At 33.1% G+C, this 23,718-nt stretch overlaps 1 protein-coding gene and 1 long non-coding RNA gene across 2 annotated transcripts in view; both read left to right on the forward strand.

Annotated features, from left to right (window-relative positions):
- The first annotated feature begins 900 nt into the window (after positions 1-900).
- LOC140434367 (uncharacterized) overlaps positions 901-23,718 on the forward strand; it is a 1,119,986-nt gene continuing 1,097,168 nt past the window's right edge. The window contains exon 1 of the long non-coding RNA XR_011950047.1: positions 901-966. This is a non-coding gene — a long non-coding RNA (uncharacterized lncRNA). The remainder of the gene's footprint in view (positions 967-23,718) is intronic.
- On the forward strand, positions 12,225-13,469 carry LOC140433253 (uncharacterized). The gene is made up of 4 exons (XM_072521292.1): positions 12,225-12,512; positions 12,572-12,844; positions 12,901-12,948; positions 13,004-13,469. The coding sequence occupies exons 1-4, from the start codon at positions 12,381-12,383 to the stop codon at positions 13,115-13,117; spliced, it is 567 nt and encodes a 188-aa protein (XP_072377393.1). The 5' UTR covers positions 12,225-12,380; the 3' UTR covers positions 13,118-13,469.

A 23,718-nucleotide genomic window follows, 5' to 3' on the forward strand; every position in this document is an offset into this window, starting at 1 on the left:
ACCAGCGATTAATTTTCTACTTTATAGATCTTGCTATTGTCAATGCTTGGCTGTATACCGTCGCGACTGTTGTGGAAAAGAAGTGATCTGCTCAAATTTCGCACTAAAATAGCAGAATCGTTGTTTTGGGAGGGAAAAGATAAAGATTCGAAAAATGGATCGACCATGTACTGGATCGTTACAAAACGATTATGGAAGAAGGAAAAAGAGGGTCCAACTTCACTAATTCCTTCGCAAAATTTTAGAACAAATGGAGTTTGTCATTTGCCTGTCATCAAAGATGCAAGACGAAATTGTAGAGGACAAGCCAATGTGGCTTGTGAAAAGTCTAATGTGAATCTATGTCTAAATAAGCATTCAAATTGTTTTAAACAATTTCATACAGACTAATGAACAGATATTAAACTAAATAGCACTATGGATTAGTAAAGTATCTATTTTGATTAATAAATTCAAAGCTTTAATGACGATAGTATCCAATTTGCATCAATCGTTGTAAAATATCCCAATGACATTTTAAAAATTTTTCCTTACTACAAGTTCTTGATTTGACATTAGTGAATTTTAATTTTTTTTTATTTTTTATAAATTTGGGCATTAAGGGGTTAACATCAACCAAGACTTTTGATGATACTTTCATATTTAACTAATCTAAAGATGAGTGTATAGAATTCTATAGAAGGTTCTCGAATTCGAGTCATATCTATATTAGGCCAAGTAAAACACGATCTAGATCAATAGTGCAAAACCATTAAGTCTGCTAATTGTAAAATATTATTAAATATGCATGTATACATAGACTTTGAAATATAAATTTTCAAAATTCATTGAAGTGGTAATAAATAATTGTTTTTTTTTTTCAGATATGTTCAAGATAACAAGCATACGTGGTTTAAATCAGAAAAAATCCATGAAACTAATCAGAAAAAATCCATAAAACAGTTTATTTTTATATTTCACAAAAAGGTAAGTTAACTGAATTTCTTCTAGAATGAATATAAAATGAATATGTTTTTTTAGTAAAAACTTATCAAAAAAATATATTTCTTGTTATATTGGCAAGAGTAATGTTATTCAAATTATCTGAAAACCTGATGTTTTTGTTAAGTTTGTGTCATTTTCTTTTATAAATTTTATATACATTTATATTTAAATCGCTATATTTGAGCCTAATCTGATAAGAACTAACTTCTGTTAATTTACCAAGCAAATTAATTAATTTACTTACTAAAATACTATTAATTATTTCCATTTGCCTACTCTCTGCTTCATACATGCCATCGTCGAAAAAATTTGACTTTAATATAAAGAAACAATTTTTTTAATCGTATAATTAAATAATAGCGATGAAGTATGATCTACAAAAATAGTAAGTAAGGCAATAAACGTAGCAGAAGTAGTGTGTTCGAAAATGTTCAGTAGAATAGAAAATTTGAATGCTTAAACGATATTGGAAAGTCTAAATGACAATATCTGGAAGTAATTTAAAATATTAAGAGATAAAATCCAAAGATCCCAAACATTGTAACCCGTTATGTTAATAATATTTTTTTTTTTATTTAAATTAATGTGTCTTGGCGGCAATGACCATTGACACAAACAATATTGTGTACAATAATTACAATAAGCACATGTAACTAATTGCTACAGTTAATCTATAAGCTTAGAACCTATGAGTAAATAATATAATATGAGTAAAATACATGGAGAACAAGGAATAATATTTATAATAAATATATTTTGAGATAAACGCTGCGGCCCTAATATATCACCAATATACAGGGTGAGTCATGAGGAACTTTACATACTTCTACCATATGTAGAGTCGCTCAGGGAGCATATCATGTGGCCACTAAAAAATGTCAACTCCTCTTCTTTATTAATTAACAGGGTATTTGTGTAATTGACCATTTATTTCATTTTACTGTAGTGTTTATACGGCTCATTTGATTTTTTTAATATTTGCATGATACAGTACACTACTATCAAGCATTTGACTGGTATTAGCTAAACTAAAAAATTCCAGGACTGGCTTTGGAAAAATTAATTTAGGGATTCGTATTAAATATTACACCCTGTATATATTTTTTTTAAAATGCAATAAGTGATTTTCAAACTACATAAATAGCCAATGAAAACGACATATGCGACAATGTTGTCGCACTTTTTTTAAATTTTTAGTGAACGATCAAATCTTACCAAAAATAGAACAACCATAATGAAGTATCAAATTATAAGGTAATTAATTTAAACAAATGTTATAAATTTCAAACATTTTAATTGAAATGATAAACTGAGTCACTGCACAACAAAAAACAGTAACTACTAACAATAACGAAGAACAATTTAAAAAACTAAAAATATGTACATAGTTATGATAAACCCATAAATTAGAACTGGAAAAGATACAATAATGGTAACAAAATAAAAATAATTCAAAATAGATTTTCGAAATGGAACCCTGCAGCCTGTACACATTTTTGTTTCCGAATTGTTAATTCACGTATTGAATTACGGATACTCTGGGGATCGCTTCTAATAGTATTACAACAATGTATAATTCTATCAATTAATTGTTGTCGGTTATTAATATTCACTGCGTAAACTAGTTGCTTTAATCGTCCCCAAATATGGTAATCAACGGGATTGAAATCAGGGGATCTTGAAGGCCACGAAATAGGACCTGCACGTCCTATCCACCTGTTTCCATAAACATTATTGAGATGTTGTCTCACTGCCAGTAAAAAGTGTGGGGGTGCCCCATCATGCTGAAAATACATCCCTCGGATAGCAACGTTCGCGTTGGCAAGCAAAATATTTTGTAGAAAGTTCAAATAGACCTGCCCTGTTAAAGGACCATCAAAAAAGTGAGGACCTACTAATTGGTTATTTATGACACCAATCCACACGTTAACCGAAAACCTTAACTGAGAACGACGTTCTCGAATAGCATGGGGATTTTCTTCTGCCCACACATGTGAATTTCGTGAATTATTTATCCCGTCTCTGGTAAATTGGGCTTCATCTGTAAATAGTGTCCTGTATAGCGTTGGTCGATTATTGTTAATCCATCTACAAAATTCCAACCTATCGATCTCATCTCCAGCATGTAGTCGCTGAACCATTTGAATGTGATATGGGTATAGATTATTTTTTTGTAAGACTCTACTTCCTTTTGATTGAGTAACATTGAGTTCTCGACTTACTTGTCTAAGTGCTTATTGTAGGGTTCATAGTAACGGCGTCCATAATGTCATCTTCCTGCGCTTCATCTACATGTCGCTCTGTTGTTCCACTAGGAAAAGTGCCATTTTCTCGCCAATAATTAAAAACTGACCCAAATGTTGGATGACTGGGAGTTCGACGATTAGGAAATCTCCTGCGATATTCTCTACTAGCAGCCCTACCATTCCCATTACAGAATCCATAAACAAATATTATGTCTGCATATTCTGTGGTCGAAAACTGATTTGGCATTTTGAACGAAAGTAACAAAAGCTCTACCAAAACTAACACAATGTACTTAACGTAGATATGACAGAAGAAATATGTATTCTTGTACACATAAATAACAATTGATAATGACAATAATGACAATGGGTATAAAATATCAAGAAACGTCAAACGGTCAACGCCAACCTTCATTTTAAACTTTTTTAGATTTATTTTTATTTAGTACAGTTGATGCAATGTATTATTATTTGACCTAAAATTTTAATCATTTACAATCAACAAAAACTAACACATACAAGAGGTTTGACTTTTTAATCAATTTAATTTATTATTTATCGAAAATAATGCCCCAATACGATCTATGAGTAAAAATTTAAAATTGAAAAACAATTGATTCTGTCGTAGAGATAATACAAAGTGACAGTAAAGATGTTAATTTTCTACGTATTAGATTATGTTGTAGAAACTCATTTTAATTAAAATATTTGAAATTTATAACATTTGTTAAAATTAATACCTTATAATTTGATACTTCATTATGGTTGTTCTATTTTTGGTAAGATTTGATCGTTCACTAAAAATTTAATAAAAGTGCGACAACATTGTCGCATATGTCGTTTTCATTGGCTATTTATGTAGTTTGAAAATAAATGATTGCATTTTAAAAAAAATTTATACAGGGTGTAATATTTAATACGAATCCCTAAATTAATTTTTCCAAAGCCAGTCCTGGAATTTTTTAGTTTAGCTAATACCAGCCGAATGCTTGATAGTAGTGTACTGTATCATGCAAAAATTAAAAAAATCAAATGAGCCGTATAAACACTACAGTAAAATGAAATAAATGGTCAATTACACAAATCATACTGTTAATTCATAAAGAAGAGGAGTTGACATTTTTTAGTGGCCACATGATATGCTCCCTGAGGGAGTCTACATATGGTAGAAGTATGTAAAGTTCCTCATGACTCACCCTGTATAGGGTGTAACAAAAAGGTAGGTAATAAAATAAATTAAGTCCCATATTTTAGAACCAAAAATAGTTTGATTGAACCTAACCTACCTTAGTACAAATGTGCACATAAAAAAAGTTACAGCCCTTTGAAGTTAAAAAACGAAAATCGATTTTTTCCAATATATCGAAAACTGTTAGAGATTTTATATTGAAAATGAACGTGTAGCTTTCTTATGGCAAAAATAAGAAAAAAAAATAACAGTGAAATTTGTAGACGCCATAAAAATTTTATGAGAGTTTTGTTCCCTTAAACCCCGCCCCCCAATGTTTGTGTACGTTCCAGTTAAATTATTATTGTGTTACCATTAGTTAAACACAATGTTTTTAAAACTTTTTTGCCTCTTAGTACTTTTTTGATAAGCCAGTTTTTATCGAGATGCGTTTTCTTTTTTAATATATTTCAAAATTTCTGAGTACCTAACAAAATGTCAAATATAACTAAATTTTCATATTATTACCAACTCTCTATAATTTTACTTAACCATTTACAAACACGTGGTTTATTTTACAAATGTTTAAAATGACTTCCATGTTCTTGAATACACATTCGACACAGTTTTGAAAAGGAAAATCGAATATTTTGAAAAATCATGGGCTTCTGACGAAATCGATTTGCAGCTTTAATGATTCTAGTCCTTAGTTGTTGTTTGTTTATAATTGGTACGGAATGTACGTACCCTTTTATAAAACCCCAGAAGCAAAAGTCAATTGGGTTAAGATCTGCACCTTTGGGTGGCAATAAATGACTATAACAAGTGTTATACTGCTGACTAGAAAATTCTAAAACATAATAAAAAAGTAGCCCCATCTCGATGAAAACTGGCTTATTAAAAAATTACTAAAAGACAAAAAAGTGTTCAAACATTGTGTTTAACTAATATTACCACAATAATAATTTAATTGGAACTTATACAAACATTTGGGGGGGTTTAAGGGAACAAAATACCCACAAATTTCTTATGGGGTGTTTAAATTTCACTGTAATTTTTTTTTCAAGACACTCCTGCCATAAGAAAGCCACATGTCCATTTTCAATATAAAATCTTCCACAGTTTTCGATATACTGAAAAAAATTGATTTTCATTTTATAACTTCAAAGGGCTGTAACTTTGTTTCTGTGCACATTTGTACTAAGATAAGTCAGGTTCAATCGAACTAGTACTGTTCCCAAAATACGTGATTTAATTTATAACCTACCTTTTTATTACACCTGTATTTATTTGAAACAATAATTTTGTGAGTACCTACTTACTGTGCCAGTTAAATATTAATTGTTAAAAAATCGCTGTTCATTTGCCAACAATCTTCTGACTACACCCCGTAATGAATAAAACAAAGTTGCATTCTTTACAGACGGCCAACTTTGAATTCAGATGACCCCGGCAGATTCCTTCTCGTGCCATGATAGTCGCTTGTCCTCAGGCGTTGGCACTAAGCCGTCTACGATGTGATAGTGATCTATGTCATAGCCTTCCCTGAACTAACGCCAGGGAAGGAGGTGAACAGGAAAGAGACAGCCAACATCAGTATGTATGACTAATGTATACTCATATGTACGAGTATTTGAAAACTATTCAAGATCGAGCAGTTTAATAAAGTTTTCTAAGATAGGAAACCAAAATAATTAATCTTCTGCTGCATTATTGCAAGTTTGCGACCACTGTGAAATATTTATTAATCTTTGTGCTAGTCAAACGATTTTATTAATTTGCGCCGCCATAATATTTTTCTTGCTCGCAATATTTCTTCTTCTTTTTTTTTCTTCTTCTGCTTCTTCTTCTTTTTCTTTTTATGTAGACATGACTCTGTCTGTTTTTCAATGTGCCTGCAGTAAGTTGTCTTTCCATGTTTTTCGTGGTCTTCCTACTGATCGTCTTCCTATTGGGGAACTGTCTCTTGCCGTCTTTACTACACTATTTGTTGTCATTCGGCTTATATGATCATTCCACTCTACTCTTCTATTTCTTACCCAGCCCTTGATGTTCTCCACCTTGCATCTACGTCGTATATCTGTTTTTCTAGCTCTGTCCCATAACATTTTATGATCAATGTTTCCAAATGTTTTCATCTCTGCTGTTTCTAACATTCTTTGTGTCGTCTCTGTGTCAGGTCGTGTTTCTGTCGTGTATGTCATTATTGGTCTGATGACTGTTTTGTAAATTCTGCCTTTCATCTCTTTTCCGAAATTTTTTGCAAAATTTCCTGAAATTAACATGTTAAATTTTCTAGTGGTTATGTTAATTGGTGCAGCATACGTTGCAAATCACCTTCATTTTGAGAGAGTAGAATTGCGTCATCTGCCTAGCAGATTATTTTAAGTTGTTTTTCTCCCATTTGGTATCCATTTTTAGTTCTTACTTTTCTTATTATTTCATCCATAATCTGGTTGAACAATAGAGGACTCAGGGAATCGCCCTATCTTCTCCTATTGCCAGGTTCAATAGGGTAAGTTAGTTCTTCTTTTATTTTTACTTTAATTGTGCTGTTTTGGTACATATTTTAGATCGTTTTGATTATTCCTAAAGGTACCTTACTAGCATACAAAAAGTGGATAACGTTCCTTATTTTGACTTCGTCAAATGCCTTTTTGAGGTCCACGAAACATAGATATGCCAGTTTGTTGTATTCTAATGATTTTTCTTGCACTTACCTCATTATAAATATAGCGTCGGTGCATGATCTTCCCTACCTAAAACCTTGTTGTTCTTCTGCTAGTGTTATAATTTCATTCAGTTTATTTGTTATCAGTTTGGTTGTTAATTTTAGTGTTGTGTTTAATAAATTAATTCCTCTGTAATTCTCCAGGTCCGATTTGTCTTCCTTTTTAAAGAGAGCTATTAGGATTCTTGATCTCTGTTCTTGAGGAATTCTGTTTTGTTCTATTATTTTTTGGATTAGTTTTAATAGTTATTTGATCAGATCTGGTACTCCTTACTTTATGAGTTCGTTCGGTATTCTGTCCTCTCCTAATAATTTTCTGTTTTTTAATTTCCTTAATGCTTCCTTTAGCTCTTCCTCCTCAATATTTATTTCTTCGTTTGCGTCACCTCTAGTGTCGGTGGTTTATTATCACCACATTTAGCAAATAGGAATAAAAAGTAGTCTGTCCATATTTCCTTTTGAAGGTGATTCGTTTTTATTAATTCGTTCATCTCTTTTTTTTTGTCCTTTGATCATTCTTCACATTTCATTATGTGCTCCGTAGAAGTCGTGTTTCATCTGTTTTGAGAACTTCAATGTTTTCTTTTTATTTATCTAACTAAAGTATTCGTTTTATTTCTAATTCGTTTATAGTGGTTGTATACATAGCGCTGACAACGCGGAAAAAGTGATCTCAACGCGGCACAACTACCATCACGTTTAACTTGGATATTAATCTCCCTGTTTTCCGCGTCATCAATGCGACGGCATTAGCGCTTGTGTAACAGCTTCCTAAAGGTTGTCATACACGCAACGATAAATCAATAACGATTTAACTGTACCGTTAAAACTGTTAAGTTCGTCGTTCATTTCACTACCATACAAGTTACAATAAGTCGTTACGATTTACCGGTGCTGTTAAACCTGTACAGTTTTCTTCTTATCAATAATCGACAACTTTTATGTGTAATTTTCATTTAATTTTCATTATTCCCGACGGTTTCGATTGACGACGACATGTTAGCGGTCGTGGGATTAATATTTGCCTTGAAAAGGATAAAAAAGCGGAAAAATCGTAGCATCTGGTACAAAAACTGGCTGATGAAAGGAGAAGTTTATTCCCATGTGAATTTGTTGAAGAAATTAAAAATATTTTCAAAAGATTGGCATAATTCTCCAAGTATGGATAATGATACTTATCGATAAAACTGCGCAGTTCCTCCGATTCCGATAAATCTATTGAAATTTTTGTACTGTTCCGTTCGACGGTACCGTTTTTAGAAATCGTGGAAAACTGTACAGTTTTACTCCATACACGTAGCAATTATGGGTGTAATTTAAACCGTAGAGTCAAATCGTAACGATTTATGGCGTCTTTTACAGTGATGCAGCTCTAGTTGAGCTATGGCAGATGCACTAAACCCCTACTTGGCTTAAGTTCACAATGAAGTTTGTCACATGCACTGTATCAACTCGTGGTCTGTGGAAAGACAGGCTAGGAAATTCCTTGATGCACAAAACGTATAAAACTTATTTTGACTGTTGAATCTGGGTGCATTTGCCAAAAACAATCTGTGAATGTTCAAATCAGGGCTAATGTACTACATTGCGAAGTTAGCTCATGAATAATGACCAACATCACTTGAGATCGTGTTTATATGATGTTGTACCATTAAACGATCAGATTGAGAAAATTTTGGAGTAGCATGTCTGGTACGTTTATCATTATAATACATTTGACCTTTTTCTTCTCGGCAATCATGCCCACCAATATTTTATTATTAACAGCAAAAGTAATTTGAAAGATTTGCTTACATACCTGGACAAATTTTCCATTACCATTGGGAAGTGAATAGCATATTTTTGCGTGACGTCGGCTGTCTTACTCATCCTCATACAAACAATGTCGTCTTTTTTTAACACACCGCAATGTAGAAGCCCCATGAGCAAAATGCCTTGTGTTTTGGTATCTTCTTGGTACAACTTTTCAAAAAGAGAACGTCTTCTTTCGTATAGTTTAACTTGCACTTGCATGAGATCTGCAAAAAATACACAGGGTTATAAAGGATAATCATTAGGTTTGTATTTCAAACCTATTCGTTGGCATATTTTTTGGAGCTACTTCAGTAAGTTTGTATGTTTTGTATGGCACTACAACCGATTTTAAGTATTTCTGCTAACTGCCAAATGAACCACTGCTTTTAGATCTTTTTTTCTGATTTTCTTTCATTTTAATACACTATAATCAACTATTATCACTCCCAACAAAAGCACACAGCTACCACATGCAGACGTCTACTAGTAGCGAAATCTGAACCGTTGGACATACGACCTTTCTAAGAAAAATGGTAACATACAGCCACCGACATCTATGAGAAGCTCCTGAAACTATAATAATTTTAATGCTGGCGCATAGAATCTTTCTCAGGACGACAAGCAGGGAAATTAAAACATTTCTACGTCAATAACTCAATTTTGAAAAAATAATCCTTTTTAATTTTCACTCTTCAGTTAAAATCCAAAGAATTTCATAAGAAAAACTCCCTCTTATATTTTTGCACCTATATTAAATCGTACGATTTTATCGTAACATAACTCTTATTGTAATAGATACATAATTTTGATGATTTCCTGTCAAGTTTATTGCTCTACTTCACTGTCTCTCTCTCCTTCCAACACCTCCACAGCTTTTTACTTTAAGTTGCAGCTCCAACGTTCATTGTCTTATCGATCGTCGGTCGTTTTCTCGAATGCACAGATACGCTACAGCTATCGTTCTACTAATCCGTTATCCTCTAAGGTCGGACTGCAGCTTATGTGCGCTTTGTCTTAAATCTGGAATTCTAACACAAACGGGAAGAAAAATTTCCGGAGTTATTGGTCAAGTATGTGGTGTCACATATTTGAAACATAAGGGCTAATGCTTTTGGACTGTTTTAATATTAAGAAAACTGGTATTTGTCACTTAACACTTTTAATTTCAACTACATATCAAAATGTAGTTATACTTTACATATATACAAAAACTATATGTAAGAACGGAGGAGGACATTGGAATATATGAACAAAAAAAAAACAGAGACACATGGATGTTACAAAGGAATCTTAAAATTGACACCCCAAAGTCAAAAATTGGATGATCTAATACAATAATAATAAGACTACTCTCCATTTCTTCCTAATTTCTTCCATTCTTCTCTATTTCTTGCTAAATTCATCCACCCCGCGCTGGTCTTCTTGCACTTACCTGTTTTCCCAAGGTATCCACTGAAAGATTAGACTAGTTTATTCTTTTATAAAGAGATCATCAGATATGCAGATGACAACGCGATTATGGCTGAATGTATCGAAGATCTTCAATTCCTTAGAGATCGAGTCACTAGAGAATGCTCTAATAACGGACTAAGCATAAATACAACAAAGACAAAGTTACTTCTGGTTAGTAAACAAGACCTCGGCGCTATACAACTAATTGTCAATAATGAACCGATAACAAAAGTTAACCATTTTAAATGCCTAGGATGTTGGATAAACGAGACACTAAATCCGGATGAAGAAATTAAAACTCGTATAGAAATTGCAGGAGGAGTATTTATGAAACTATCTATTCTGATCAATTATCAGCTGAACTTACAGCTGAGAATTAAGTTCCTAAAATGTTATGTGTATCTTGTATTACTGTATGGATGTGAAATATACGCTATACCACTAATTGTCAATAATGAACCGATAACAAAAGTTAACCATTTTAAATACCTAGGATATTGGATAAACGAGACACTAAATCCGGATGAAGAAATTAAAACTCGTATAGAAATTGCAGGAGGAGTATTTATAAAACTATCTATTCTGATCAATGATCAGCTGAACTTACAGCTGAGAATTAAGTTCCTAAAATGTTATGTGTATCTTGTATTACTGTATGGATGTGAAACCTGGATTATAAAGGTTAACATGATGAACAAATTAGAAGCCTTCGAGATGTGGTTATTTCGTAGAATGCTCAGAATATCATGGGTTCAACACATTTCAAACAGAGAAGTCTTGAACAGAGTAGGACAACGTGAAGGTGACTTAATAAAGATGATAAAATAGTGAAAGCTCGAATATCCGGGGCATAAATGAGAGGAAGCAGTTACAGGATAATGCAGTGGATACTCAACGGAAAGATCGACGGAGAAAGAGGAATTGGTAGGATCCCATCTTCTTTGATTTCATTTATTATTGTTACTTACAATTTTGTTCTGTGAACAAGTTCTGTGTTAAAGGTTTTGGTTGATTTTTTTTGTGTTTTTCAATGTTAATCAAAATTAATTTATAATCCAATGGTACAAATTCAGATTAAAACAAGACATACGTAATTTTTTGCTCGGCTAACTTTGATGAAAATAATGGTGGATCGCTCGTTATGTTCGCGTATGAATAAGATTGACGGGTCTAGTTTATTTCTTAGATCAAGTTTGTGTTTATATACTCGGGAGAGATTGATTTAGCTTTCTTTATTTGTTTCTGTACTTGAACTGATACTTGGGACACATTACAAGAGGCGAAAGATATGAACTGCTTCGAATAATTATGCAAGGGAAAATAGCAGGAAAAAGGTCCATAGGAAGAAGACGAAACTCCTGGCTAAAGAATCTACGGGAATGGTATAGCTGTAGCAGCAACGAATTGTTTCGGTCAGCAGTTTCGAAAATACGTATAGCCTTGATGATCGCCAACCTTCGGAACGAAGATGGCACTTGAAGAAGAAGAATTTGTTTCTGTATTTCTATTTGACTTGCAGATATTTTGTCAGAAGATGTGTTTTATTTTTGCTAGTACTTGTTCTTTGTTGAAGATCACTAAGTTATAAGATCTTACGTGATCATAGAGTTGGCAACTCTTTATATTTGAGCTTAACGCCCGATTTCATAATGGCAACCTAAAGTACACTTTAACTAATGTTCACTTTACACTAAAGTGCACTTTAGTGTTGCACCCGGTTTCATAATACCTACAGCTCTTTTCATTAGTAAAAGTAAACTTTAGTGTTTAATTTGGTAGGTTGGTAATCGTGTTTATGTCAATTTTGCTGGGTTTTTGTCGAAATCGAAATAACGTGGTATATCTTTTGTATCTTAAATTGTTTGTAAAAGTTGTTAATTGTTTATAAAGTTAAAGTTAGTTGTTAATTGTTCGTAAAGTTAAAGTTAGTTGTTTGTAAAGTTAGGTATTAAAAGTTAGTTGTTATTTGTTTGTAAAGTTAGGTGTTAAAAGTTAGTTGATAATTATGTCTGCAGCGAAAAGAAGTCGTTCTGTGAATTTCACGAAAGAGGAGGAACTTTTACTCATTGAGGAAGTCTCTAAATATAAATCAATCATAGAGTGTAAAACAACAAATAAACTAAATTGGAATGAGAAGGTTAGTTTTTATTATATATATTTTTGTTTATATATGGAAAATAAAAATTACATTTGCAGGAAAATGCTTGGAAAAAAATTGTGGCTAATTTTAACGCAAAAAACTTTCATGCCAGGACACTGGATCAAGTACGGGCCAAATATGATAACATAAAGAGCAAGGCAAGAAAGGAAGTTGCCAAGTTAAGGTGCTACCAAGCGGGGACTGGTGGCGGCCCATGCTCCAGTTTTAATTTAGACACCAGTACAGATGCTGTACTGGATTTGATGAATTTAAAGACAGTAATGGGTTTGAATGCAGAATTTGATTCTGATTCTATTGAAATCAATAAAGTACTAAGTTTAAACAGGTTTTTTTATAACATAATTATTAATTTCAATTGTTTTAGGATATACAAAGTGATGTTGGAGAATTATTTGAAATGGATGTCAATAACGTATGCATATTTATATAAAGGTTGTATACATCTTTTCTAACACATTTTTTTTTAGATTTTAATCGTTGAAGAATCATCAACAACATCAAAAGATGAATTTGAACATAGTGATAACAATACAGACTCCAAAATTTCATTAGAAGTAGTTGAACAGGTAGTAAAGATGTAATAAAAATGTACAGTTGTAATTAAATAATTCTTGTTTTTAGGATTCACCCAGAAAAAACTGGAACAAGTATGTTCCGGAAAAATTAAAAAAAACAGCCCATCAAAAGCTGAGGCCTAAAGTTTTAAATCCTGCCATTGAGGCAAAGAAAAAATATTATGAACACAAGCTGGAAGTATTAATTGAAGAAAATCAAAGACAAAAGGAAAAGGAAGAGAGGGAAAAGGCTAAACATGAGAGAGATATAAGGGAGCAGGATTTAAAAATTAAAATATTAGAAATGGAATTAAAATTAAAACAAAAAATTTTGGCTCAACAAAATTTATAATAAATATAGTGTACAAAAAGTGTTGTGTTTTAATGTCCCTTATATTCCACAAGTAAATTGAAACCATTCAAAACATTTAAGAACACAGTACAGAAATTGCTGAATTGATAAATATGTACAAAAATTATAAATATGTAAATTACTAAAATTAACCATCATATCTTATAAAATTTATTCTTGACAAAAGTAAAAATAGAACTAATACATTTATACATAATAACATAAATAGCTACAATTATAAAAATGTAAATTACTGAAATTTGAGCATCATAATATCCTATAAAGTTTATCTCAATAAAAATAAATCTAATACATTTATACATAAAAATATAGGTACAATTATACAAGTGTAAATTTACTGAAATTGAGAATCATCGTATAAAATTTATCTTAAAAAAGGTAAAACTAAAAATTAATGTAATACATTTATACACAATAATCTAGTACTGAAGTATAAAACTAATTTAAATTTTATAATTTTAAATCTACAATTCTGCAAAATGCTGTCTAATAAATAATTCACGATAATGTCTTCCATTATCTAAATTTCCCTGAAACTGAGGCAAATTATCTTCTTGTTGATCTAGATTAAGATCTACAGGAAACAAGTCTCCATTTTCTATGGCTATGTTATGCAGTACTGCTGTAGCTACTATTACATTCATAGTTACATCCAAATTCAGTCTCATTCCGTTTCTTAAAATTGGAAACCGTCGTTTCCATACCCCATATTGCCTTTCCACAACATTCCTGGATCTTATGAGAGATTCATTGTAAAGATTTTCTGCTTCTGTTCTAGCATCATGTAGCTGGGTCATTAAATATGATTTTAAACCATAACCACTATCACCAACTAGTACAAATCTACCAAAGTTTCCAGCTTCAAATCTTTGTTTTATGCCACTATTGTTAAATATTGTTTGATCATGCACAGAACCAGGCCATCGTGCAACAATATTTCTGATTTTTAAGGTAGAGTCACTGATTGTTTGGACATTTAACGCAAAAAATCCTTTTCTTGAGCGATATATTTCTGCATCTACACCTCCAGGAGAATCAATTCGTATTAAAGTGCAATCAATTGCACCTATGCATCTTGGAAATCGTGCAATGGCATAAAACTCTTCTGCAGCTTGGACCATTTCATCATTTGTTTCATACATTTTAATGTACTGTCTGCTTAATGATGCAATTGCTGCAGAAACTCTTTTGATAATTCTGGACGCTGTTGCCCTTGATATACCCATGTAGTCAGCTACTGATACTTGCATGCTTCCAGAAGCAAAAAATCTTAAGGTCAATAATAATTGTTGGAGTGGTTTAACAGCTCCTCCCCTAAAAATAAGTTCTCATTAATATATTTCTCTATACACATTTTAACATTGTTGGTTTTACTTTTTAATGATTTTTGTATCCACCAATGTTAATGTGATCATAAATTTTATTATATCTTAATGGTATTACTTACCTATTTGTTGGAAGTTTTATTAAAGGTTCGATTTGTTCCAGTAAGGACATAACTGTTTCTTTTGTCAATCTAAATCTTTCATAGAAACTTACATCATCATATTGGTTTATATAATTTATTCTTTCCCCATAAACTTTAGGGCGGCGGACATATATAAATTCATCTTCAGAAGAATCTGAACTTGTAGAAAAATTCATTTTAAATTTGAACAAAAATTTAAAATGTAAACAAACTTGAAACAAGACCAAGACGATATAAGAATTTTGAGGTTAAACTGTCTATTGGTTTAGTAAAAGTGGACTTTAAGGAGTTAATTGACAGATTTCTACCATTTAACTTAATGTGAACTTTAAAGTAAGGTTACAGTATTATGAAACTGAAATTTACACTTTAAAGTGGACTTTAATTTAAAGTTTACTTTAAATTGATTATGAAATCGGGCGTAAGAGGACTTTAAATTCCTGTCAGTAAACGTTCGTTTGCGGTTAACAATATGTGGTGATTATGAAGTCAAAAATTTAAAGTTGAATTTTGAATCCCTGAGTGAATTGGAGAAAACTGAGGAGATCGGATGTTCGCTATGTCCAGATTGTCAATAACTTGTCCAGGTATTTGATTTATAATTCTGGTTTTAACTGCTACGCTGGCTGCGTTTTTACTCATTACTGCATCTTTCTCCATTTTTTTCTTGGGCGACCAACTAACCTTCTGCCATCGGTCTTTTCCCAGAAAGTTGTATTAAGTAGTCTTTCATCATTTAATCTCAGTATAAGTCCTACCCATCTTATCCGATTTGCCTTAAGATATCGTACTGGTTATGTCTTTGTCTCCACTCTCCTGTTATCTCGTCTCTACATAACCCAAAGACCTTCCATTCTAAGACCAATAATTTTGTTGTTTCACGCTAGATCAGTGTCCACGTCTCACTTCCATACGTTATTATGGAGCAAATTTCAATTTTATATACTTTTGTTTTAGTTGTCTTTCAGAACAATTTTGATTTAAGTAGCGTCGCTAGGGAATAATACGCTTATATAATCCTGCCATAATTCTAGCTTTTTTTATACCTATTTTCGGCTATTATCATAAAATGTAGAGCTTACTTTTCAAAATATATTTTGAGCAGAAGTTTGTTACAGCCAGAGATAGCGCAGAGCTCAGATATGCATAATTTTTTTTGCCTGTACATCTGTCCGTTGTAACCGAAGTGGTCATTTTTAAGACAGTGTGTAGGTACAGGGTCTTTTTAAGTATGACAGAGCCTTTTCAAGTAAAGGTTGCAGGTTGTCATGTTTGAAATAAAACAAGGTTTTATTGGTAAGTATACAAACGTACTAAATAGAAAGACTGCAGAAAATATGTGTTAGAAAATACGTTTATTGTATATGCAATATATTTAACTTGTTTCTTTATACATGGTATCTACGAAAGCTGGTCATAAAAGAAAACTACAAATTCTGGAACTTATTTTATGTCGATTTTACGTAAATCACCTCATCAAAAAATTCTTCGCTTCGTAAAGCAGCTAGAGTTCTTTGAAGATGACGCCCTGCAATGGGTTAACTCAAATATCTTCAAAACAGTTGCAATTTAACTGATAAAATTCTGCATCTTTATTTAGTGGAGTGTACCCAATCGCGTGTCGTAAATACATTTTTTTAAATGCAGACAAAAGTGGCTCGTTTAAAAGAGGTATTAAACGATTAAATAAAGATATTACTATCTTTTTTGTCTTTGAAAATTTCATTATGTTGACATAACACTTACCAAATTTCTATTTTTTAAATGGCACTTTACATTTGCCTGTAAACGAGTTTTCTTTAGCATTTTCAAATTTTCTTATCTCAATATTAGTTTTTCTATGGTTTTTAATGCTATTTTTGTCTTGGATTGTGTATGAGTTTCAAGATTCAATATTTTCTTTTATTTATCGATTTCTTTAGATCTTCAATAATGCTTTAGTCTCAGTTTCTTTATTGATTGTCTATTTTTGTTTGTATATTCGGTATTGTTTTAAGATGGGGTAAGTGCGGGAGAGATGGCTCGTCGGGTGAGATGACGTAGAGGTTATGTAGGCATAGTTGCCAGTCCTTACAAACGTTTCCAACACACGGAAATTAATTGGGCCATCTCACCCTGACAATTCGGGTTAGTTGGCTCGCAAATGTTAGGGAGATATGGCCTAGCTCTTTAGTTACTTATATAAGGATATTTTTAATAGATAAATTTATTTGCAGCCATGCCAACGAAGTATAACAGAAAAGGAACTTGCCAACGTGGTTTATGGACTGAAAATCAACTCAAATCAGCCATACATGCATTAAAACTATTTTCAACGAGGAAAAAAAACTTGTAGGTTTTGACTGGTTACAATAATTCTTAAGAAGAAACCCTGACTTGAGTATAAGCAAATCGGAAGGCGTATCCTTAGCAAGAAGTCGAGGCATGAACAAAAAGGATATAAGCTATCTGTTGATCGCTTTGATCTGTTAGAGCAAGTTATTCTAGAAAATGAGTTGATGGAGAAGCCCGGAAGTTTATTTAATATGGACGAAACAGGACTCCTACTGAATAATAAACCTGCATTTGTTGTAGCCCAAAAGGGATCTAAAAATGTAGCATCAGTAACTTTTTCGAAGAAGGGGGAAACAATTACATGTATCACCTGTTGCAATGCTGAGGATAACTTCCTTCCTCCGACCTGCATATTCAAAGGCAAAAATAAAAAGCAATAATTCGAAGACGGCATGCCCCCAGGATCAAAGGTTTGCATGAATGAAAAGTCCGCTTACATAAACACATATATATTTATTGATTGGTTAACACATCACCTTGTTCCTAGAAAGCCCCCAGGAAAAGTTCTACTGGTTTTGGATGGTCATGCATGTCATTGCAACTCCGTCCAAATGTTGGAGTATGCAGACGAAAATTAGATCATTCTACTGTGTTTTCCAAGCCACACTACACCATTTTTTTGGTTTTTGCAACCATTAGATCGTTCATTTTTTAAGTCGCTAAAGTCACATTATTACAATGCTTGCAATTCATTTGTTAAAATGAATCCTACAAAGAAGATTAATCGCTTGCAGTTCGGCAAATTATTAAATGAGGCTTGGACAAAAGCTGCCTCAGTACAAAATGCCGTATCTGGTTTTCGCGCATGTGGTATTTATCCACTCGACCGGAATGCAATTCCAGAGTACGCCTTTCTTGAGAGTTCAACAACACAAATGACTGAAATAGATGATCTCCAACATCTAAACCTAGCATCTACAAGCAGTTCGACGCCGTCTCACACGTCACCATCTCACACGTCACCATTAGAACTACCGTCTATACCTGGTAATAAGCCGACCTGTAAAGAAAAAATCACTTCCGGTAAAATTTTAGATAATATCTCTCCAGTACCTTCTACATCAGGTATTTCACAAGTTAGGAAACGCGGTAGACAATTGGCTGCAGTACTTACTAGCCCAGTGAATTTGGCGATACACAAAGATTTAGATGTTAAAAAGAAAGAAAAGGATGCTAAAAAGAATAAAGGGCCTCTGGAAAAAAGTCAAGAAACTCAAGAACCAAAAGAAGATGTTTTGTGAGTCATCTTCTTCCGACGACTCTGACGATCATATGGAAATTACTAAAGACTCTAGTGATGATCTACAAGATGAAACAAATTGTGAATGTGCCGGCTGTGGGGAAATATATTGAACCACATCGAAACAAGGAGACTGGGTACAGTGCGTGCATTGCAATTCTTGGTTTCATAAAAACTGCTCAAAATATGTTAATTTATGTGATATACGTGGAAAAGTATTATCAAAAAAACGTGCCAAATAAAGTTTATGATCGAGCCATATCACCCTTAGTGCCCGAGTCATCTCACCCTGACACATCAGGTGAGTTGGCCTTTTACAATTTTTTATATTTTGATGTTTACTGTTTTTGTATGTAAGTATTTGGCTTAACCAACTCTGTACACATTCTTCTAATGGTATTTTAATATAAATATATAAATATTTCAGAGCGTAGATTTTTTGTGCTAAGATACAGACAGTCAAAAAAATGTGAGCCATTTCTCCCGGACTTACCCTAGGTTCTCTATTTTATTTTACTAATTTCTATATCTAATTTTTTTTAATTGTATTGTTTTTCTAGCTTTTTACACAAAAAAAAATATATAAGATGTCTAATTAAAAATACTGTTTTAAATCAAAATCGTTTGCCCAAAATTTACAGCCAATTTATTTAAACGAGCTCTAAAGACATGACTGCGAAATGCTGAGTTTCTGGAACTTCTATTCGTTTTATACTTTTCTGCACTTTTGATTGTAGTCCGAGTTTACGAAAAAAAAAGTGATGACGAGTGTAAAATTGAATCGAACAGACGAACTGAATTATGTTGTCACTGGAGCGAGACTTAAACGATGGAAATAAAACCTTTTTACACTGTAAAAAGTGACTAAACGAAAATTTGTTTCTCAATTCAGAGAACATTTATATCGATTTCTGGTAGTTTGACTTTATGGATCCATGAGATTTTCGAGTTTCTAAGTAGCTAAAAAACAAATACAAACTTATTATGGTGTTAGAATTACTAAAATAAAATTCTTGAAGTAATGACAATCTTTTGAAGTCAAATCATCTAAATAGAGACTTGTAATATATACACTTGCGAGCAAAAAGTAAAATAAGTTATATTTTTTTACTAGGCTGTTTGGTCAGTGTATATCCACATACCTATATGTAAAATATAATAATAGTCTCCCGTTTTATACCGCTGTCGCAGCTTTGGGAGTATAGCAGGGTAGTCTGCTATATCTAGGGCCTACGGTATACAAGGAAGGTAACATGGCCAGTGCTACGCTTCAACCGTCTATTATTACCCCTGGTTTTACCCAAGGTACTCATTTTTATTCAGGCTGAGTCGACCTGGGGCCTATAGACATTTTTAAAATGTCTAGATGTTCTTGCCGGCGCTAGGATTCGAACTCCGGACCACCGGCTTGCGAGGCAAGCATCCTACCGCTTGCGCTACGCAGGCCCCCCATATATGTAAAATTAAAAGTAAAATATTGTAAACAGAAATTTTTTTTATTGCAATGACACAAATATTTATAAAGTTAGTAAGTAAATAACAAAACAGAGATAACATAATATTGTATGTAGGAAAACATGTTATGAATGACTGAGTTTCTGACTGAATCCTGAAGAATCGCTTTTCACTCTTCATATAATGCAGTTTTTAGCTCTGCCACTATCGCTGGTGCTGGATTACGGACCCGAACCCTGCGTTTAAGTTGATCCCATAGGTGGTCGATGGGATTCATATTTGGACTTAATAGAGGCAAGTCCATTGTTGCTATATTGGTGTTGGCCAGGTATTCTTTCGTAATCCGCGCTGTGTGAATCGAGCTCTATCATGCATTAGCATGAAATCGCGTATGTAGCCAGCGTAAGGAATAACATGGTTTTGAAGAATATCTGTAATGTAACTATATGCTATTAAACCTCCTCCATAACCACCACCGGGCACGAACACATGATTTTTCTTCTAAACATATACCACCTAAAAACCTACACGAACCACCTTCATAGCTCACTGTTTCGATACTGCAGACTTGGACATATCGCTCTCTATTTTGGAGCAATTTTTTATTATGTATTTATTGGGAAAAACGGAAAAATTTTTGTTCTGAAAAATCTCTGAAATTCGGAGATCTGAATTATCTTATTTTTATGAAGTAATGAAATTTAGGTAAGAGATGAGAGATGTGTTGAATTATTGTAAGAGACTGTTGGTACGTCGCGATAAAATAGGCTCGATACATAGTATGGAAATTTTTACGGTGTATCGCCCCAAACACTAACCCACTACCCCTAAACAAATCATTTAACTCGATGAAATCGGAATCAGATATTTTATGTCTTTGTATTATATGAATGAAGTCGACCTCAATAAAAGCCGAAATGACCGTTACATTCATTTTCAAGTATCTCCGCTTATAATAATACAATACACATCCAAACATGGTGCAAAAATGTTCGCTCATAAAATCTGCGCAATAAAATTTCAATGAAAATAAATACAATGTATTTGACATTTCGGTCGTAAATCTCCGGCAAGTGTCATAAATTGTTTTCATGACGTTTAAGTAGTTGATTATGCAATGTTGCAACGAGAAGATACAAACTGCTTGATCGTTTATGAGTATTATAATAATAGAAACTGGGAAAAAGACCTACCGACGTGACGTCGAGAATATCAATTCTGAGGAACGAGCCGTCTCGGATTTAAATCAGCATGTGCTTTCTTCTTTTTTATGTGGCTTCTTCCAAATACGAAAACGGTTCGCAATTTATTCCATTAACTGAAAACAACACATTAGCAGAAGGGAAATATTTATTTTTTATATCTTCTTTTGTAAGTGCTTGGTAATCTTCATAGTCACATTAAATTTCGAAGCAACTGCTCTAAACAGATGTCCATACCATTCTATCAGATTTTTTAGCCAAGATGTTAGCGAAAATTCTTCTGTCCTCTATTTTGCCTTGGATTATAAGCCGCTTGATGTCTTATTTTTCTCCACGAATAATACGTCCGAGATATTGCAGTTTTCTCTCTTTTATTGTCCTTTTATTTTCTAAAGCTCTGGATAGATTAGGAAATACCAAAAGGTCTTAATCTCAATAAACGAAAAATCCGAATTTGCACCTCTATGCGGTGGAAGACGAGCAACATCCATATGGATGGCCAACGCAGATATGATGGCCAACGCAGAGTGATTTGCGGTACAAGCAATCTCCCACTTACCGACCAATGGTTTCGAGCGGATGAATCAGTGATTTGGTCAACGGCTTTTCGTTATAATTTGTATTTTCCTTCATTCATTAACTACAATTCTCTTCTAATTTATTACTGTTTATAGTCTATTATCCAGCATTGTCATTGGGGGGTTGTCAGTATTCATTTTTACGATTGGTAAGTTGCTAACCTTGCCAATCACCCTCTATATTTTATCCGGGAACGGCTGTGGTAACGGCGGGGGTACTTAATCCATTCCGTTATCACCCCATGGTTTAGAGATTAAGTGAAAGCGAAATGTGAAGACAAGAAGAAAGCCTTATAATACAGAACACAATAAACACAACAGGCATATAACCACTATAGACGAATCAAAAATGAAACGAATACAAAATTGGTCCGATTTGTCTGATCCTGATCCGATTTGTCTCTTTTCAAAAAGAGAGACAAATCGGACCCAGAAAATTACAATGGAATTAATTTATTAACACTAAAATAAACAACAACTTAAAATAAACAAGTTAAAACAAATAAACTGAATGAAATTATAACACCAGCAGAAGACCAATAAGGTTTTAGGTTGAAAAGATCATGCACCGACGCTATAGTTATAATAAGGCAAGTGTAAGAGAAATCATTAGAATACATCAAATCGGCATATCTATGGTTCGTGGATCTTGAAAGACATTTGACCTCATCAAATTAAAGGAGTTTATCCACTTATTATACTCAAGAGAGATACCTTTAGAAATAATCAAAATCGAAAATATCTACGAAAACAATACAATAAACGTAAAAGAAGAACTAACTGACCTTATTGAAGCTGGCCATGAGATAAGACAAGGAGATTCCCTGAGTCCTCTATTGTTCAACCTGATTATGAATGAAACAATAAAAAATGTAAGAACTAAAAAAGGTACCAAATGAGAGAAAATCAACTTAAAATAATCTGCTATGCAGACGACGCAATACTACTGTCTCAACGTGAAGACGATTTATAACGTATGCTGCACCAATTAAATATAACCGCCAGGAAATTTGCCATATTAATTTCCCCAAAAAAAGAGAAAATGTATGGTTATAACAGAACAAGTGATAGAGTTTAAAGATCTAGGCATCACATTATCTAGCTACGCAAAGCTCGAAACAGAAGTGGAAGTTCAAGTGAATAGAGCAAACAGAGCAGGTTGCCTGAGTGAAACAATATGGAAAAATAAAAATATCGGGAAAGAAATGAAGGGCAGAATTTACAAAACAGTCATCAGACCAATGATGACGTACGTGGCAGAAACACGACCTGACACAGAGAGGACAAAAAGATGTTAGAAATAGCAGAAATGAAAACAATTAGAAAAATTGGTGGTTAAACACTATGGGACAGAGCTAGAAGTACAGATATACTACGTAGATGTAAGGTGGAGAATATCAATGACTGGGTAAGAAATAGAAGAGTAGAATGGAACAATCATATAAGCCGAATGACAACAAATAGAGTAGTAAAGACGGCAAGAGACGGTTCCCCAATAGGAAGACGATCAGTAGGAAGACCACGAAAACAATGGAAAAATAATTTGCTGGAGGCACATTGAAAAACAGACAGAGTCATGTCTACATAAAAAAAGAAGAAGGAGAAGAAGCAATATATGAAAACAAATGCAAAACAACTTCATATTCTTCTTAAGAGGCCTATTCGCTACGATTATTGCGACTAATATGGCTATTTTACCTTCATTTGTTACTAAATAATCCAATGATAAATAGTGAAAGCCACTTTCTAAGATTATAGAAGTAGAAAATTCTTCATTGGCCTAAAACTCTGCCTAGTAATTTTTCTAGCGATATAAGCTTAATTAGGCCATAACGCTATTGAAGTCATGTGGTCATTGTGGTCATTATGTCATTCTAACATGCGCTTCTTCTCAGTTGATACATAGTTCTGCACAATTTCACGTTTATTTGCTGAATTTTCTTACCACCGTTTAAAACACGAATATTCCAGGAGATTC

Source organism: Diabrotica undecimpunctata, chromosome 2, assembly GCF_040954645.1.
Source record: "Diabrotica undecimpunctata isolate CICGRU chromosome 2, icDiaUnde3, whole genome shotgun sequence".
Classification (NCBI taxonomy): Eukaryota; Metazoa; Arthropoda; class Insecta; order Coleoptera; family Chrysomelidae; genus Diabrotica; species Diabrotica undecimpunctata.

Coding starts and splice junctions, on each gene's coding strand:
- LOC140433253 (XM_072521292.1), top strand. CDS start 12,381: ATGTCTGCAGCGAAAAGAAGTCGTTCTGTGAATTTCACGAAAGAGGAG. Junction 12,513..12,571: donor AACTAAATTGGAATGAGAAG/GTTAGTTTTTAT, acceptor TTACATTTGCAG/GAAAATGCTTGGAAAAAAAT. Junction 12,949..13,003: donor TTGAAATGGATGTCAATAAC/GTATGCATATTT, acceptor ATTTTTTTTTAG/ATTTTAATCGTTGAAGAATC.